Source organism: Arachis ipaensis, chromosome B04 (assembly GCF_000816755.2).
Source record: "Arachis ipaensis cultivar K30076 chromosome B04, Araip1.1, whole genome shotgun sequence".
Taxonomy (NCBI): Eukaryota; Viridiplantae; Streptophyta; class Magnoliopsida; order Fabales; family Fabaceae; genus Arachis; species Arachis ipaensis.
Genome location: NC_029788.2, coordinates 15,062,852 through 15,083,140, shown reverse-complemented (window position 1 = coordinate 15,083,140; position 20,289 = coordinate 15,062,852). Strand labels below are relative to the sequence as shown.

The 20,289-nt window shown below is 34.5% G+C and overlaps 1 protein-coding gene across 1 annotated transcript; it reads right to left on the bottom strand.

Annotated features, from left to right (window-relative positions):
- LOC107639004 (chitinase-like protein 2) lies at nucleotides 11,239-12,882 on the bottom strand. Its single transcript, XM_016342409.2, has 3 exons — nucleotides 12,428-12,882; nucleotides 12,004-12,163; nucleotides 11,239-11,927 (listed from the first exon to the last, which is right to left on the bottom strand). Exons 1-3 carry the CDS (start codon nucleotides 12,834-12,836, stop codon nucleotides 11,507-11,509), a joined length of 990 nt encoding a protein of 329 aa, XP_016197895.1. The 5' UTR covers nucleotides 12,837-12,882; the 3' UTR covers nucleotides 11,239-11,506.

Genomic DNA, 20,289 nt, shown 5'->3' with positions numbered 1-20,289 from the left:
CATAGTTTAATAGTAAAAATAAAAATACTAAAAAAATAAAAAAAAATATTTTTTTAGAAGTTATAATTTATATTTAAAAAAATATTTTATTTAAAAATATTTTTAACATAATAAATAAATAAAAAAGTATTTTTATATTATTGTAACTAAATATAAATAATAAATAAAAATATATTTTTACGTAAAATATGTAAACATATAATTATTTTTATTTTTACATGATATTTTTTAAAAAAATATAATTTAAAAAAAGTATATTTGTTTGCTTTTTTTTATTTAAAATTAAATCCTCGCAAAGTCGTTCATTTCCATATATAACTAAACTAGCAGAATACCTGTGTATTACACGAATTAGAGATATTTGTCAAACAAATCACTTTATTATATGTAAATTTTATAGAAGATTATTTTTTTTTTGTATTCTTAAAAATATTTGTAATACACTTTGATTTAAAAAAAAAACAATGGATCAACTCCATCATTTTCAGCAAAATACGCAGTAAATATAAAAGTCAGTATTACTAATAATTCAACAACATCTACATTAAATATCGACCTATATAAAGACTAAAAATTTGCAAACACCACAAATAATAATAATAATAGTTTGAGACTTTAAATTATTTGTATCTTTTAGTATATTATTGAGTGATGTATTTGTTCCGGATAAAAGAGAACGTAATCGACGAAATGATTAGGCCATGACCAACTTCGCGGGATAACGATAAGATGCCACAACAGTTATGTCATCAAAGCCTGTAACCATTGAATTTCAGCAATAAGCACTAAATGCCGGAAAAAATGGCAACCCCATAGGGCGAAGTTAAAAGGGAAAGGCAACCAACAGATAAGCACACACAAGAAAAGACTTTCACCACCTAATACATTACTGACTTTAGCATCAGAGTGTCTTGCAGGTTGCCCATCTGGCCTGATTTTGCACTTGACGAAATTGGGATCTCCAATCTCCACCTCTTCAGCTCGTGAACTCGCTTCGAGCACGAACATTTGGCGCCGTCTTTGGGCATCCCACTTTGGCAGGAATTGTGGCTAAACTGCGGGTCTACTCTATAATCAATTTAGAAACCCTATTGAAAAATCAACAACGGGAAGATGAACATGAGACTGATGTCACACCAAGTCAAGAGGAAGTCCCTCCTGGTTACGAAAATCAATAACCCATTAACCCCAAAACTCGTCATTTCGCTAGCCTAGGAGATGACTATTACCATGCCATGTAAGAAATACGACATAGGGTGCAAGAGTTGGAGTGCTACAATTGGAGCTCAAACGACGGTCGGCAGAGCGCTCATTGTCTAGGCAGTCTCGTTCCCAAAGTCGTTCAGCCAGGGAACGGGAGAAGCCACATCTCAGCAACCCTAAACAAAGGCGGGACCACCGACGGACTTCACCTTCTCCACCACATCGTAGAGACGACAGAAGGTCGCCCCGATGTCATGACGATTCTCGGGCATGGGAGGAGTCACGTTCTGCCCAGTCTAAAAGGAGGCAGACTCTGCAAAAGAGTCCTACTCCTAAAAGGCAAAGAAAATCCCGAGAACACATCATAATGGGACAAATCCCGTTCGCCTCCCATGTCCTTCAAGTACGATTGCCAAAACATTTTGACAAGCCTACAGACTTGAAGTATGACGGAAAGACAGATCCTCAGGAGCTTATTGACGCCTTTGAGGCTAGAATGAATTTAGAAGGGGTCAAAGATGCAATCCGATGTAAGACGTTTTCGATAAAATTATCGGGACCAGCCATGGTGTGATTTAATACACTACCTTCTGAGTCGATCTCCTCCTTTGTCGATATCAAGGTCAAATTTATGGCCCACTTCACTACCATGGGGACTCAAGCAAATCACTCAATCTCCCTATTAGAAGTGGAATAAAGGGTGGGTGAGAGTATCCGGGATTACCTAGATCGGTTCAATAAAGCACTCTTGGAGGTGAATACGCGAACCCGAGAGGTCGTATGCTTGTGCTTAATTGTTAGATTGTTGGAAGGAGACTTCTCTAGGCACTTAACTTCCAAGGATGTAAAATCCATGGAAGAAATCCACCAGATCGTTTTGGAGTACATGAGAGATGAGGACGTTTCAAAGATGGTTTCCACCAAAAGGAAGAACCCAGCGCTGTCTCCTCAAAAAGGTGGGAGCTCAGGACAGACCTCGTCCCCAAAACCTCCAGTTCCTCAGGTTAGAAAGTTTGCCTCCTACACCCCTTTAGTGGCCTCACTTACCGAGGTTTATTAGCAAGTCTCTCATTAAGGTATATTTCCAAAAGCAAGACAGATCCGACCTAGAGCTTCATTAACCAAATTCCAGTATTTTGACTACCACAAGTTCTATGGTCACAAGACTGAGGACTGCATTGATTTGAAAGATGTCTTGGAGCAAGCAATCCAAGATGGAAAGCTTCCTGAATTCGTCCAACACGTACGGCTGCCAAGACGGCGTAACGAGGACGAAGATTGGAAACCAGAAACCCAAGGAACTCTAGACCTCCAAAAAGTACGGAAGATACAGCCCTAGCTGTAGTCAACATGGTGTTGGAAGAAATGGCTAGCCAAGACCCACCAATGCTGTTAAAAGGGACGTTAAAGCCTCGACCTCTGAAGTTCTCAAAGTAACCAGCACCCAGCAGTCCATTTCACGGCAGAAGACTTCCAGATCGCCACATCGGATGAAGATGAACCCTTGGTTATCACGGCCAGATTGGGTAATGGCATTGTGAAAAGGATCCTCATCGACACCGGTGTGGACTTGAACCTTCTCTTTAGAAATGCATTCGATGCTCTGGGGTTGAAAGATCAGCATTTAAAACCCCATCTTCTTGGGGTTGTTGGGCTCGGAGATCATTATATCAAGCCTGATGGGGCTGTGGACCTCCTTTTCTCTATAGGAGAAGGTGTCAATATAAGGGTAGTACAGGCCGAGTTTGTCGTCCTTCAGGATTCTATGGCCTACAATGTAATATTAGGGAGAAAAGACACTCAATGATCTTTGCGCATTCATCTCAACCAAGTTTTTGGTCATGAAATTCCTAACGGCAGAAAATTAGATCGCAACGATTTGAGGAGATCGAATGTCTGCAGTTAAATGCAATAAAGCTAGTCTTACACTCTGAGATAAGGCTAAAGAGTTCACTGGGGTCTTTCTTGTTGACTTAGACTCTCGAATTCAGGAGAATCTGAGGCCAGAGCCAAATGGAGAACTTGAAAATTTTCAAATAGGGGACAAGCCAGAAAAATACACCATGATCAATAAAGAACTGCCTTATCCCTTGAAATCGAAGCTTCAAAATTTCTTGAGAGGTAACATTGATTCATTTTCTTAGGAACCTACTAATATGCCCATAGACCTTGCATTCATGTCCCATCAACTGGCTATTAATCCCGACTTCAAGCCGGTTGCGCAGTGACGTCGGAAGATGTCGCCCGACCGGGTAGTCGAGGTCAAAAGCCAAGTCCAAGGACTATTGGATGCCGTGTTCATCCGATAATTGACTTATTCCACTTGGTTGTCGAATGTGGTGATGGTGAAAAAGTCTAATAAGAAGTGGCGAATGTGTGTAGACTACACAGATTTGAATAAAGCCTGCCCAAAGGACTGTTTCCCTTTGCCTAACATAGATAACATGATTGATTTCTCCTCGGGATATCGGATACTAAGATTCTTGGATGCTTATAGTGGTTATAACGAAATTCTGATGCACAAAGCTAACGAGGATAAAATAGCTTTCATCATCTCGAGGGGATTTACTGCTACACCGTAATACCTTTTGGTTTAAAAAATACAGGGGCAACATACCAGAGGTTAATGGAGAAGGTTTTCAAGCAACATATCGGAAAGAATATGGAATTCTACATTGATGACATGTTGATAAAAACCAACGAAGATTCTGACCTAATCAAAGACCTGAAAGAAGTATTTGACTGCCTCCGACTTCACAGGATAAGGTTGAATCCAGCAAAGTGTGCATTTGGAGTTTGGGGAGGTAAATTCTTAGGATTCATGATTATCCAAAGAGGCATAGAGGCCAATCCTGAGAAGTGCTAAGCAATCTTAGACATGTCGAGTCCTCAGAATCTCAAAGAGGTTCAAAGGCTCACAGGTCGGTTGGTTGCCCTATCAAGGTTCTTGGGAGCTTCTGCTACTAAGGCCAAACTATTTTTTAATTTGATGAGAAAAGATGTTGATTTTTCTTGGACGGAGGAATGTGAGATTGCTTTTCAGCATTTTAAAAATTTACTCTCATCCCCTCCTATTTTGGCAAAATCTAAGCACGGCCAGCCTCTGTTCCTATATTTATCAGTGCCTGAAGAGACCCTGGCTTCAACCTTGGTCTTAGAAGATCAGGATAAAAATCAACATCCAGTGTACTTTGTTAGCAAGGTTCTTCAAGGACCCGAGCTACGATACTCAAAATTGAAAAACTTGTCTTTGGTTACTCACGTCGGCACATTGGTTACGCCAATATTTTCAAAGTTACTTAATAATTGTGTGAACTGACCAACCGATCAAGAGGGTTTTACAAAAATCCGTCCTCACAGGTCGGATGATGAATTGGTCTATTGAATTATCCCAATTTGTCGTGCGTTATGAACCACGCTCAGCCATCAAGACTCAAGTGATGGTCAATTTCCTGGCTGAGATGACACACCCTGATTCTGACATACCGATATGGGAGCTTCATGTAGATGGAGCTTCCAATGTCCGGTATGGGAGAGCAGGCCTCATCCTAACTAAAGGAGAAGATGTGGTGATCAAGGCCTCCATTAAATTTGATTATTTATTAATAGAATTTTTTGCATGTATTGGCAGAAGTGAAAAAAAGGGAAAAAATAAGAAAAAAAAGATTGAAGAAAAAAAATCAAAAGCCTGCAAAAAAGTAAGTGTTTCTTTTCAGTTTATGTTGTCAATTTTATTATGTTCATTTGCCTGAAGATTATTTGCTTTTCTAGGATTGAATCCAAAAAAAAAAAATGTTGCTGAGGACTCATCCTCCCAAAAAAAAACTGAATCACATAATGAGTAAGATTCAAAAACTATTTTTATAATACTATGTTTTTTTTCATCAAAATTTTATTTATTAACAAAATCTTTTTGGTGTATTTTTTCATTTTGAGTAAGATTGAAGTAAACAAATGATAAGCTTACACAAAATATATGGTGCTTTTCAGTGTATTTTCCAAATTTTATTGTGTTTTTTTTTTTGCCTGATGATTGTTTGCTTTTTAAGGATGTAAGAAAAAAACATTGATGTTTCAGAAACTGGGCTCCACTCCACAGAAGTCAGTGACAGATCCAGAAAATTTTGATAGTGGGGCAAAATATATATAACATAACAATAATTTTTATAATAAAAATATTACGTTTACATAAAAAATTAGTTATCAAATTATCTACTATAGATTTGTGTATAAATACATATATTATTTAACTTATTTTTAATATATATTTTGTATCTTAAATTTGTATTTTAAAATTTGTATTTTAAGATTTATTCTGTATAAGTGATTATTTTATGTATACGTAGCATAATTATTGTTATAATTATATTTTGTTATTGTAAAATATGATTAGGTTTCAAAATATCTATTTACAAATTAAAATATAAAAATAGTAATTTAAATAATAACGTATAATTTAAAATTTAATTTTTTATATTTCATATTTTGAAACCTTGACAATATAATCAAAATGTCTTTCTTTTTTGTATATGTCGTTATAATAATTTAAAACTTAACTTTTAAACAATTAGCTCTTGATGATATTCATAGTTGAAAAAGTTCATTTAATTAGTGTAGTTATAAAAAACTAAAACTAATTTCAAAGAAGAAATACAAATGGATAGATAATATTCTTTCGAGTCGATTTCTAAGAAAAAACATCAATCTTATTTAAATTTAAAAATTGATCATTATAATAGACATCTAATATGAAGTACTCAAATTGACTATCAAGTGTCAAAAGTTGAATAAAAAATTATTGTGGGTCAAATTTAATAATTTAGTGGGGGCAAATAAATATTATTATTATATACTAATCAATAAAATTCCAAATTGTAGTGGGGGCGCTTGCCCCTACACCCATAGAAGTAGATTCGTTCCTGACAGAAGCTCATTATGATTCTTCATAAACGTAAGATTCAATGTCTGAAATTCTTTCTTTGCTAAAATTTTCTAAAACCTGATGTATTTACTCTAATTTTATTGAATAATATTTATTTTGTCCTTAAAATGCCACATGTAAATTTGGGAAGTGAAAATGATGATGTGTTTCAAATACAAACAAGCTATCAGATCAGTGTAAATCAACCAAGTGATAACATATAATTTTTGTTTCTCTTACCATTTCTTTAATTCTTATGCTACCATATTCTGCTTTTGATTTCATATATTTAAAAAAAATTTTTAAGATTTTATACAAAAAAAAAAAAAAGAAAAACTGCAACTATATAAATTCTCATACAATAGAAGTTATGTTTTTATTGAATGCTTGAGGTGTAGTTGTGAGATGTTTTCAGTGTATTTCAAGTTCAAGGAACAAGAAGAATCATTGGATGAATTAACTCCTATTCAAGAAGGAATAATAGATGATAATTCTAAAGGACAAATGATTGTTCTTCGGAAACAAACTCATTCTCAATAAGAACTACTGGACATGTGAGTTTTTCAATTCACTTTCAATATTCTATTCATTGAGTTAATCATTTGCACTTAAATGTTTACTCCATATTAATTTTTTCATTTTTGTTTTTCTTAGAGTTCCACTTCAAGTATGTGCTCCTCCTTCAGAAACACCTATCTCAAGCCCTCCCTAAACTCAACAAACTGCTGAAAAGTCTTCTGGAGAGGAAAATATAGAAGAAGAAACTATTAATGCATAACTATTACATAAATTTATTTTCTAATATTTTTGGGTATTTAGTTTCTTTTTTGGTGTATTGCTTCTGATTTGAGGCAATTGGTGTTCTTGTCTTTTTTTATTGTAACTATGCAACAAAATATTGATTTTGTCCATTTTGAGAGACTTTGTTGATGCATTTATTGCAACTAGCCCATAAAAATTTATTGTAGTGCTTCTGGTGTATTTGGTTCGTATTTCAGTATATTTCATGTGAATTGAGGTGCACTTGATTTACTTGCATTAATTAAATTTCTTTTCTGTAATCCTACAGTCCTCCAAAACCTCAACAACCTGAACAAGAATCTCATGAGGAAGTAGCTCCTACTAATGTGTAAGTTCTACTTAATAAAATTCTTTTTCAATATTTTTTGTATATTCTTAAACTATTTTATGTGTCACCATGCAGTCATCCACCTGTTAATATTGGTTGCTAATGCTGCATTGAAGAATAATATTGGTTGCTAATGCTGCATTGAAGAATGGCTTTCCTGCACCATCTATCATTTAGCCTTGGCTTCTCAATCAAGTGAGGAAGCTATATTTACATAAAAGGGTGAACCACCAGCTGACAAAAAAAAAATCTCAAGACAGCCCAATATAGGTGGAAGAGTTGGACGAATTGGTTGAGGTCATGAATATTGGGGTTGCAGCAACATTAAATTATGTTAAGGAAAAAAGTTTCTCACCAGAAAAGGTGTAGCCTACACTGAGCTTCCTTGACAAGTTCAAAACTCCCATGAGGCAAAAGGAAATAATAGATGATCTTAAGGAGAAATGCTTTCATTAGGTCATAAATATCAAGACTAATGATGGTGGATGCTCTAATGAGTGGGAGACGATTTTTAAGCTGAAGCATGAATCTCACCTGGAAATAACCAGAATGCGCTTTGATTCTTTAAAAGCCAAATCAAATATTGAAAATCTAGTAATACTAGAATAACATTAATGATTTTGTTATAAGTTGTGCCATATATGTATTAAATTTGGGTTTTTTTGTTTTCGTTGATTGTCTCAGCAATGTGTCAAATTCTGAACAAAAAAAATTGAAAATTTTGAAAAACTCATATACTGTTTCCCCTGATATTGTGGTAAGCTGTAGTACATTGAAATTTTAGTGTATTCTTAAAATATATTGTTTGTTGTAACTGTTTCTTTCGGTGTATTATACAAATTTTGCAAAATGACGCGTTGGTGAGTCATGAGAAAAAGTTCATTCATCCAAAGACTAACAAACCCTTCCAGATTAAAGACGATCAAGACTACATCCCATTTTCAGACAAGAAAAAGCTTGCATCCCATCCATTTGTAAGCGTTCATTTATAAAGTTTCTTAAATAATTCTTATATTATGTGCCAATTAAACTAAAAAATTATTCTCTCTGGCCAAACTTCAGATATTTGCCTCAGTTTGCTATGCGCGATATTAGTGGATATGGATGCAGATGTTGAAAAGAAGAAATTTCATGTCCTTGATCCATTAAACAAAAAATCTCCTTCGGAAGACAGAACAAAAATTAATAAATTTTGTTTATTTGATATAAATTTCTATTTTCTCTATAAATTCTCTTATTTCTGTCTGTTTGAAAAAAGGTGCACTGGTAGTTCTTGGTAGGGGTGTACAAGAGCCGGGCCACAACGGGTTTGGCCTGATCCAGATCTGACCCGAAATATAGATCGGACCTAAATTTTAGACCCTAACCCGACCCTAAACCCGATGAAACCTATGCATCTTCGGGCCGGGTGAAAATCAGGTAAAAATCGGGTGAAAACCGGGTCTTTAGCATATAAAATTCACCTAATCTCTAACCATTATTTCACAATTCACATAGTAAAATTCACTTAAAAAATTATAACAAGAACCAACCATTATCTAAAATTAAAACATAACCACAATCAATACTAATATTGTCTCATAATACTAAATAGTTAAGTCACAAACAAATAACACAAAATATTACACAAAAGCCTTGTTCTTCCTAAACATAGAACTTTAACTCATAGTCTTTATAACACAACATTAACCACAGAAGAATAGTCATCCATCAATTGCTATTAATGTTGTCAACTTGTTCCTTGTGATATGGATGCATTAGTAAAACCTACAAAATACAAATTACAAAATATATAAAATTATTCATTTTCATATAAGAGATTATTAATTCAAATAATTAAGTCACAATAATAAAAATATTATAAATGTACATTCAACAATCTTCTAACTACTATCAAATTGATCAAACTCTTGATCTCCAACTTCTTGTTTCGAAGGACACAACCAACTTTAAGTGCATATCACAGCTTCAGCCATTAATGGTGACAAAGAGCTGCAGAAGACATCAAGCACACGTCTACCAGTGCTAAAGCATGATTCAGAAGCAACGGTTGAGACCGGAATACCTAAGACGTCACGGGCTATAAGAGAAAGAACTCTGTATTTTGAAGCATTCACTTTCCACCAAGCCAATATATCAAAATTCTCATCTTCTACAGTATCCTCGGCCAGATATCTCTCCACATCTGACTTGCTATCTGCATTAGCCTTCTCTCTTTTTTGCTTTTTCCACATATTCACTCTATTTTCAGAAACTCCCTTAGCACCAGTTGAGACTTTAGTATTATCATCCAAGACATCTCTAGATGAACTTCCACCATCCTCCCTTCCTTTATCATCTACAACCTCCTTTTCATAAAACTTATATAAGGTCTCTAATGTTAATTTAATAAAACCAGTCATACTAGTAGACACTTCCTTGTCATAAACATCCTCCAAACACCAACAGAGATAATCTAATTTATAACGAGGATTCAATACAACAGCAACAAGTAACAACGGGTTAAATTTGTCAACAGGTCCCCAATATTTATGATATTTATTCTTCATTGAACATGCCATAGACCCTAACAATTCAGAATGACTTTGGCTCCAAGATGTTAATTGAGAAGCAATAGATGCAATTTCATGAAAATATTTGTTTGATGTAACATGCAAAGAAGAAGAGAAACTCAAAGTTATTTCATAAAAGATTCTCAAAAACTCAATGAATAATCTAGCATGTTGTCAATCAAGTGGTGTAAGTGGACCAACTTTTCTTTTTTCCCCACTATCCTCTCCAAACCATCTAAGAAAATCAGGTTCTTGATCAAAAAGTCTATCAAAAGCTTTTTCAAATTTCTCAGCATGTTCCTACATTAGATAGGTAGAATTCCACCTAGTTGAAACATCCAAGCACACAAGACTTTTAGATTCAATCAACTCAGTCTCAATGCAGTTTTTAAATTTTTTAGTCCGTTGAGGAGAGAACCTAACATACCTGACAGCATTTCTAATGCTTTCAAACTTCAATTGTGTATAGAGATGGATGTTGGAAAAGCCATCAGAAAAATCATTATTTTAGAAAATCTTACAAAATAAATCCAATTTAATTTAGCACAATAATCAATTTTCTATCCAATCCAAAGGACATAATAGATATCTACTTAGACAGAATTCATGTCCTAGATAAAATCCAACTACTAAGATCTTGATCTACAAAGAAATCTTACACTTTTAAGTTAATAAATGAAATCTTACCTTATCAGCAATATTACATTTACATGTTGTAGCAACATGAGAGCAAAAAAATTTTTATGCTATAATCACTGATTTTAATTTGTCTCTATTAAGAATTGCACCCATTATAATAATTTACTGTTTTAGCTTCCAAAAGATTTTTTTTTTTTTTACAAAATAGCCTTCTAAAGAAACAAATGATGATTTGGCTGGTATTTTGTCTTTTCAAAGATAAGAATTTGACATAATACACCTATTTTTTTTGATAAGTGATACATATTGATCCAACCCTTTTCTGAAATATTTGAAAAATTATTTAAAATGTACATAAAAACCAGAGAAAAGATTTGATCTCTAGACATTTCAATTATTTTCATTGTATTTGATGTCAGGATTTAGCTAAAATGTTCATTATACACGTATACTATGTTACAATGGTGTTTATCTTATAAGAGTAATGCTAGGTAGAAAAAGAAAAACAGCCGGAACTTTCCTTATTTAGCATTCATTAATTGTTGCAACAATTAATGAATGCTAAATAAAAAAAATTATGGCTGTTTTTGACTAATATTTTTTTGTTACCAAACATTTTCTATCTTATAAAAGCCTAAATTATTTATTTCGTCATTAACGGCCTCAACTTATTTTAGAATCAATTATGCTTGAACTGCTACTTACCTCATCCAGGAACTGAGAATAAAAGTAGAATGTACCAAACATTCTGATTCAAGAAGAAAACAAACAAAATTGTTAACAATCCTTAATAATGATAAAATATTTCACTTTTTTTTTCTTTTTTTTATGCACATTGTACCAAAAATATATCCAAGTTACACATGGAGGAGGTATGCAATTAATAAGAAAACCCAAGAAATACGCACGTTTATAATCTATACAAATATGTAACAATTAATATCCACTCCAAATTAAAGCTGGGTTTTAAAATTTCCACTCCCATGCATCATCATCGCATGCATGTCCCCTCCTTTAATTTTATTAGAACTCTCCAAAGATTTTTTCAAGAATTCTCAATAATCAAGTTGTTGAAGAAGATGGAGGCCCAGCGGACTTAAAGGGCTTTTGCTCAGCACAAGAGAGGACATCATGGGGCCCAGCTTCTTCTCGGCCAACACCCATGAGATCAAGATAATAGAGGTAATGAGAAATAACGTTGTTCATGTCATCACCATCAGAACCCTGGCCACAAACTTGGTCACCGTAGAGAACATTGATTGTGGCACCAAAACCTGGGACCCGCTTTGCCAACGTGTCATTCTTAGTTGGCTTCCAGTTGGCATGAAAGGCATCGTGTGGTGAAGGAATGTGCTTGTCTGGTGGGGTCATCCACGTGTGTATTGCTGCTTGGAATGCCAGCGTGGCATTTTGCTCTATGTATTCTGGGTGGTCCAATAGATTCACCTTTAGGGCTTCTCCTATTTTTCCATAGTTGTAGTTCCTGTTCATCATTTATTAGGCATCAAAGAAAGCAAAGTGATTAAATTAAATTAAAAAGAAAGAGGTAGAAAGGGAACCAGTAAATAGGGATGGCGCCACGGCCATAATAAGCGGCGCCAGGGGTGCATGGATAGGTCAACTTGTAGTAGTCATCACAGTAATATTTATCTGGACTCAGTTCCTTGTTGTAACATAATCCCCATGCTAAGGGTCCCCCTGTTGCCACCCCATATCCACCTGAAATCAATTTTTTCATTAATCTTTCTCCAACAATCTCATCAATTTCTTCTAAATGCTACCATAATAATACGGTAAAAACTGAAGTGAAGTTAACTTCGTGTTATTTAATAATTTTTAATTATTAATTTTACATAAAATTAACTGTTTTTAAAATTTTTACTTCATAATATATAGTAGCATTATTCTAATTAATTGACATAAATTTTAAATATACAATTTTAAAATTGTAGATATATATAATTATGATGCTATATCACTTACAAGAAGTCTTGCTTCCCACATGACCAAGAAAAGCAGCAACCTCCTTCATGCCACCAAGCTTTCCACCGGTGGTCCCGAACCCAAGAGGCTGGTACAGCGCGGCGGCCGTGATGAATGACTGGTAATCCCAGAAACCGACGGCATGCGCCACCGGGGAATTCCTCTTTGCAAAGAGGTTCTCAAACTGGTAAGTTTGGAAGAAATCAGAGATTGTCTCGTTACAACAATAAGCAGAGAAACCCTTACACTCCCACCCTTTGTCACAAAGCTTTTTCCCCTTCACTATCTTCACCACCGGCTTCACCGATGATTGTGCATTAACCACACACACCAACGTTGTTCCAAAAACAAACAACAACATCAAAACCCATGATGTTGTTGGAATCTTGTTATTGTTCATCTTCTTCATGTTTTGTGTTATATTCAACGATGATGAGTTGGAGCAAAATTGTGGGAGTTTATTTATAAAAAAAGGAAGAAGTTGAGTGTAGTGTGTAGTGAAAGGGATGGAAAGGGAGTGTGTAACTATTATTAGGAGGGAGAGAATTTTCAAGAGGTGGAGAATGTGGAGCTTTTGCTTCCATTCTCATTCATCTCTACTTTTGATTTGATTACAAGTACTGTTTATAATTACGTAAAAGCTTTGAAACGCAACTACAAATTCAAATCACAACAGTTATTAGAATGGATACTTATTGGTTTTTATCCAAATAGCTTTGGACTGTTTTGGTTGTAAATTTTGGTCAGGAAAAAGCCTTTTTAATCCAAAAATAGAATGCATTGACACACATTGGACCTCAAAAAGTAAAATAATAATTTGTTATGTTGCATTTAAAGTCGGGAGATAAAAAATGAAACCAAACAGAGCATATTTCTTTTCCTTTTCACTGAGGGAGAGTTTTTATTGTCATGAAGGAGGGTTTGTTTACAGTCAAGTGAATTGGCTTTGGTCCAATTATTCTCTTGGGCTTGAAACTGAAGAGGAGCGGGTCTTATTAGGCCCAAATAAAGCAAGACCCATCCAATCAATAAAAAAATAAATAGTATCAACTGATTTTTAGTATAGTATTAGAATTAGAATTAAGGTTCTAAAAATTAAATGGATAATCGAACTAATTCAATTATTGATTTATTGGTTCGATCGATTTAATCATTATTTAACTGGAATAATCGTTTTATAATAAAATATAAAAAATACAATAGTCTAATATAAATTTTAAAATGTCATTCAAATTAAAAATACTATATCAATCACAATGTTATAATTTTATCCAAATACAAACTTAAAAATTAAATAATAAAAGAAACAATTAGTATGAAATACCAACATTAAAATTTGTCATCAATAATTAAAATTCGCAAAAATTTACTGCAGATTTATTTCATTTAAATTAGAAAAATCAAGTAATGTAGCGTAAAACATACTACTATCACTACCATTATTTTGATGAAAATCAGCATCAATATTATCTAACAAAATATACAATACGTTATCAACAAGTTAAAAATTAAAATTATTCTAATAAATTATTAAAAAATAAATTATAATACTCACCTACTAAGTCTTTAACATTATTAAGAACATCAGATTTTTTTTAAGAACTTCTTCTGTTGCCCAAAAATCAATAAAATTAACAATTTCATAATCAATTAGATCATATTACACTTTTTACTTTTTTTTTGTTTTTTTTCTAAAAAATTAAATACAATATATAAAAAATATCATAATATATCAAATACACCAAATCTAATGATATGAAATGAAAGTATGAAACATGTATTAAGAACAACAATCTAACAATGATATTAAGAACATAAACTCAAATAAAAATAATTATTTGAATTAATAATTGAAAAAAAATACAGCAACAACTATTGATAAATTTATTAATATTATGATGATCTTCCATGAATAGGAACAATAGTTTATTCTTAATTTTATGGGTCATGGCAACTACTAAATCAAGTGATGGATTCATGCATTGAACGACAAATTGAAACATATGTGGACGGTTTGAGCAAGTGGCAATGAAAATGAAGCTTCAACTTTATATGATCCAAATTAAGTACGTTGGGTTCTCTCTTTAAACTAAGTCCACACTACACATTACACGTCCATGCATAACAAAACTTTGGTTTCACTTTTGATGGGCACATGGGACCTCCAAAATAGGGACGGCAACGGGTGGTCCCCATAAATCATTCCCTGTCCCTGCTCTTCTGCGATGGATAACGGGAGCCTTTATCTGCCGGAAAACATGAATATTCCTGGATTTAAAAAAAAAATTAAAAACAAAAATCCACAAGTATGGTAACAATGAGGTAACACATTTAACATAATTATAACAATTAAAAATAAATTAACAATCAACACAAAGAATAATTAGTAAATTAACAAGTTCATAATATCAGTTAAAATAATAAACAAAGGATAATTGAACAATTAAAACAAAAATCAACACAATAAAAAAATTATACCTAGTTAACAAATTATAGTAAATTATAAGACATCAACAACACCAACAATTAAAATTTAAAAGAAAGCAACAACACCAAAAAGAACAATCAAAAGTTACACAATAACAACACCAAAAATTAAATCAAAACAAGAAAAAAAAATAATAAAGACCAAACATATCTTCCACTAGGGCTAGAATTTGAACACAGAGGAGGAAGGGGGGCAGCACTCCTGTACGTGATCGTAGTATGTCACGTCGTCTCGTCCCCGCTGCATTGAAAAGTACCTATGCACTATCTCCGGTTCACTGATAAGGAAGATAGAGTTAGTTGGGGCGGGGGTCTACGATGTGATACTCAAGTATGACCCGGGGGGATAAATGCTAACTCTGGTTAGAAAGCAGGAACCATTATGTAAATCATTTCGGGGGTTTACAGATCATGACTGTTCTAGGCGGGGCGGGCCACCCACCTTCGAATGGTGTTGGTCCTACGGACCGTGAACGGATTCGCCTCTGGCCTCTGGGCACGTCGGAACCGCATGAGCACAGAGGAAGGTCAAAATTCAAACTGAGACAAGAAAAAGGGAGCAGTGGAGCACAGAGGAGAAAGACACAAGCGACGAAACTGGAACAAACGACGGCCGCAGCATAAAGGCGACACAACGACAGAAAAGGCTCTGACGTGAAGACGACAAAGAGGCTTTGACGCGACGAACACTACAAGAAAAACGCTGAATACCGTCGAATTTAGAGTCGGATATCAGCGACAGATTTACCATTGGAAGTATTGGCGGATCAGGTAATAAATTCGTCTGGTAAAAACGTTACTGTCGGATTTAATTTTTCATCGGTAATATTTGGAGGGAAGAACGAAAAATTTGGCGCATTTTGTACAATCGGATTTACCGATGGTAAATCTCACTTAATAGAACGTTGTGTTTTGTGACATGCGATGGGGTTACCGTCAAATTGATCTGCCGAAAAATTCGACGGCAAAAATTAACCCTAAATTGGAATGCGCGCCCTCTCTCCCATATTTCGGACGTTTCGTGCTGTCACCGATTTCGTCGCTGCTCCCCAGAGCTTCCTCTGTTCTCTGTCTGGGTAGGTTGTCCTCCTCCCTCTTCATATTGTATCCTATTTTGCATTACATTTTTTTAACTGAAACCCTAAATTCATAAATGTAGCCTTCTAAGTTGGTCACCGCCGCTGTCACTGCGTCGTATATGCTGCCACCACCACGTCGAAAAATTTATTTGCATCACCATTGTCTCTAGGTAACTCACTCACTAAGAAATTTAGAGTGGTTAAACCTTAAACTGTGATTGATATAATTTTAATTTGTTATGTGATAGAAAATATGCAATTAGGATTACGATTACTAAGTTATAAGTTGTTACTTTTTCTCGTGAATAACATGAATAGAAAAAAATAACAACATTGTTTGTTATATTCTATTATAAAGTAATAGAATATTTCTAATTAGTTTTTAGTTTAAAACATAAGATGAATTACAAATTTTTTATGTTTAATTTTAATGAAAGTAAATACACATTTAAGGTTATTAATTTTTTACATTACACTTGCTTTGCTAATTTTTCAAGTTAGATTTTTATGTTTTGATTATTAATTTTTAGATTTTACTAACTTCACTTTTATTTTAGGATTTTGAAGAGTCGTGTAGCTTTAATCGTGGGTTTTTCTGTAGTATTCAGGTTGGATTTTTATCTTTAAATGTGTTATGTTATTTATGTTTTATGCTGGACTTACTTTTTTTAAGATAGAGTTTTAGGACAGAAGTGGGAGAAGGTTGCGTAGTGGCGCCTTCTCAAAACCCTTGTTTGCTGAAAAATTGTGGAGTAATAAGGGGTTATGCGCTAGAACGGCTAGGATTTGATATTTTATTGAATGCGTGTTTATTCAAATTTATGGCTACAACTGTTTTCTCTGTGAAAAGTATAAATTTATTTGGTGAGAAGTCTCTGAATTAAGGAAAAGTTTTGTCGAATTTTCATTTAAATTGTTTAAAACATGTTTAGTTTGTGAAAAAATGATAATTGAATTTGGTGGGAGATTCTAATTATAGAAGAAACTTTGCCGAATTTTCTAAAAATTTTAATAAGTTGTATTGTTGGTTGAATTCTAGGATATTTGTGGCAAAATGATTCGAAGTCATCGTCTGTAGATGTATGATAAGGATAACGGTGGACAGGAGCAGGAGGGGTTAAAACCTTAGTTCTTTGAAGGGGTTGACGATTTTGTTGCGTATGTCTTCAACATGAAACCATTTAGGTCTCAAGGGGTATTTAGGTGTTCGTACTATAAGTGTCGGCTGACTAAGTGGTTAGGACCTTCGGATATAACACTTTACCTCTACTGTAATGGGTTCAAAGTTGGGTATTGGATGTGGATGGAACACGAAAAGTAGATGAGCAGGGAATCAATTGGTCTGTATCAAATTTCAATAGGTCTAATGGTCGATCAACGAGGGTTCGAGTGGTTAGATAACTAAACGTGGAAGAAATTATTTGGGAGGATAACCAAGATAGATACAATGAGATGGTGTTTGATGCAATTGGTATTACTGATATAGAAGATGCTGAACAAGAGTCTAACCCGGAGGTAAAGAGATTTTATCATCTGTTAGAATCTACCGCAAAATCTTTGTTTTAGGGGTGCGTTCATTCGAAATTGTTTGCCTGTGTTAAAATGATGTGTATTAAGTATGAGTCAAATCATATCCAAGAGTCTTTTGATAAGTGAGACACCCTTTGTAACGAATTAGCACCTATCAGGACTATTGGCATCCCATGGAGCCATTTTGAAGCATAGAAGTTAGTTTGAAATTAGGTCTAAATTCAGTGAAAATCGATTGTTGTTTGAGTGGTTGTATGTTGTATTACAAGGGAGATGTAGACCTAACTGCTTGTAGATTTTGTATTGCACCGAGGTTTCAAGTCGAGAGAGAACAGATTGGTAAATGGCGGATAAATAGAGTTTCAAACAAATGGATGCACTACTTGCCTCTAATTCCTAGGCTAAAACAATTGTATACTTTGATGAGTTTGGTCCCTCACATGACCTAGTATAGTAACAATAAGAGAGACGATGGCTTTATGACGCACCCGTCACATGGAGATGCTTAGAAGCACTTTGATTATATCCACCCTATATTTGCGAGCGAGACTAGAAATGTTAGATTAGCTTTGTGCCTTGACGAGTTTGCACGGAACTCTAATTTCGACAACGCGTACTCTTGTTGGCCTATTGTGGTGACTTCTTATAACTTACCTCCTGAAATGTACATAAATGACCCATATATGTTCCTAACTTGTATCATACCTGGTCCAAGCAATCCAAAGACTAAAATAGATGTCTTCTTGTAACTCTTGGTGGATGAGTTAATGGAGTTATGTATTCATGGTGTACAAATGTATGATATTTCAACTAAGACAAACTCCCAACTGCATGCTGCATTGATGTGAACCATTGACAATTTTTCTGCATACGGGATGTTATCAGGTTAGTCCAGTCAGGGCAGAATATCGTGTCCCATTTGTCTAGAGGATACAAAGGCATTTTGGCTGACGAATAATGGTAAGAATTTGTAGTTTGATTGTCATTGAAGGTTCCTTGATATTGATAATCTTTTTTGGTGCAATAAAGACTCATTTAGAAAGAATAAAACTGAACAAGAAGAGGTATCCATGAGGTTGAGTGGTTTGCAAATTTGACATCGTGTCACTAGAATCCCAAGGATCGTCGATAACAGGCAGGGTTGAGACATCTGGAATATGACAGGGAGCATAATTAGACGAAACAGAGTATATTTTATGATTTGTCTTATTGAAAAGATAACTTGATTTGTCATTGTCTTAACGTGATCTATTTTGAAAAACGTGTGTTTAATAATATCATGCACATGGTAATAGATGATGAGCGAATAAAGAATAATGATAAAGTAAGGTTAGACTTGGTGGACATTTGCAGGCAGCCAGATCTGAACTTAAAGAGGTTTGAGAATAGTTAGTGGGCTAAACCAAAGGTAGTATTCGCTCTAACGAAGGACCAAAGATAAAATATTTGTAGGTGGATTAGGAGATTGAGGTTTTTCGATGCTTACGCCTATAACATGGTAGGTGTGCAAACGTCTCACAATGTAAACTTGCTGGGTTGAAGAGTTGAAGGTTGTGGTAGGCTTAGAGAAGGAGGGGTTGAATCTATGCCTTTCTTTTCGTTGCTGTTATGACCTTTTAAACAAAATTACAATTCTGATTCTGTTTAAACTAAGCAGCAAAAATTTATGAGACAATTTATTTTTGTCTCATGAATATCAGAAAACATAACACAGTAGAGAAGAGAAAAGCTAATACCAGCATGTATCCTGGTTCGGTTGCCTTGTGCTATGCAACCTACGTCCAGTCTCCTCCACAACAGTGGAAGAATTTTCACTATAGTTAACAGTATTACATACACCAATTTCACAGGATTGACCCAATCCTTTCACACTCAAGTTCTAACCTAACTTGACATTGGTTATGCTAATACTTAACTATTCACTCTTAGTGCTAACCCAACTAAGAAAGGGATACCTTACAGGTACAAGATACAAGACACTTAACCAACCTAAAGAAATCGGAAAATAACTCTAGGCTTTTCTCTCAAGTGTTTCTCTCAGCCTTTTTTCACTCATGGCTTTTTCTTAAGCTTTCTCACACTGCCTTTTCTTACAAAAAATTACAGAAAGATAAACTTAGAAAAGTGCATTACAATCAGTAAAATATGAAGGAGATTGATTTCATCAACAGCCTCTGTGCTATGCAAAAAACCAGATTGGCAAGTCTCTGATTCAGTTCTTCATACTGGCAGAATGCACCTTTGATTAGGTTACACTGTCCAGTTAGTTGAACTTCTTCAAAGAGCTCTCCAGAACAAAACCTATATTCACTGGTTTTCTCTCCTTTCTGAATGAGCAGAAAGTCTTCTTTTATCTCCTTGCATGTTGCTTGGTTCTTCTTCCAAGGTTAACACCTTGAGCCTTGAGCTTCACCAACCCACAAATACATTTTTTCTCCTTAATTTCCAGAGTAGAAAATCTCCTTCTGACTTCCACATCTTGACCGAAAGCCATATAGCAGCAACCATAGAAATCTTCCCATGGTCAACTTAATCTTAGCCCTTGAAAACCAACTTGGTCCCCAAGTCATGTTTAAGACTGTGGATACACATCAGAGAAGAACAGAAACCATCTTTCCTTTGTATCCTATTTTGGATAGAGCAGAGAGTTGGGAAGAAGAGAAGAAGATCTAATGCATGCAAGAGGAAATGGGTTACCTTTAACCTAAGCTTGATTTGGTTTGGATTTTTTTATTAGACTTCTGTGTTTCAAGCTTAATCCTTCTC

Bases quoted from the DNA above. Each gene is read 5' to 3' on its own strand.
- LOC107639004 (XM_016342409.2), bottom strand. From the start codon at position 12,836: ATGAAGAAGATGAACAATAACAAGATTCCAACAACATCATGGGTTTTG. The intron at 12,164-12,427 runs GTAAGTGATATA...AATTGATTTCAG, and splicing joins TGTGGGAAGCAAGACTTCTT to GTGGATATGGGGTGGCAACA. The intron at 11,928-12,003 runs GTTCCCTTTCTA...AATGATGAACAG, and splicing joins GGCGCCATCCCTATTTACTG to GAACTACAACTATGGAAAAA.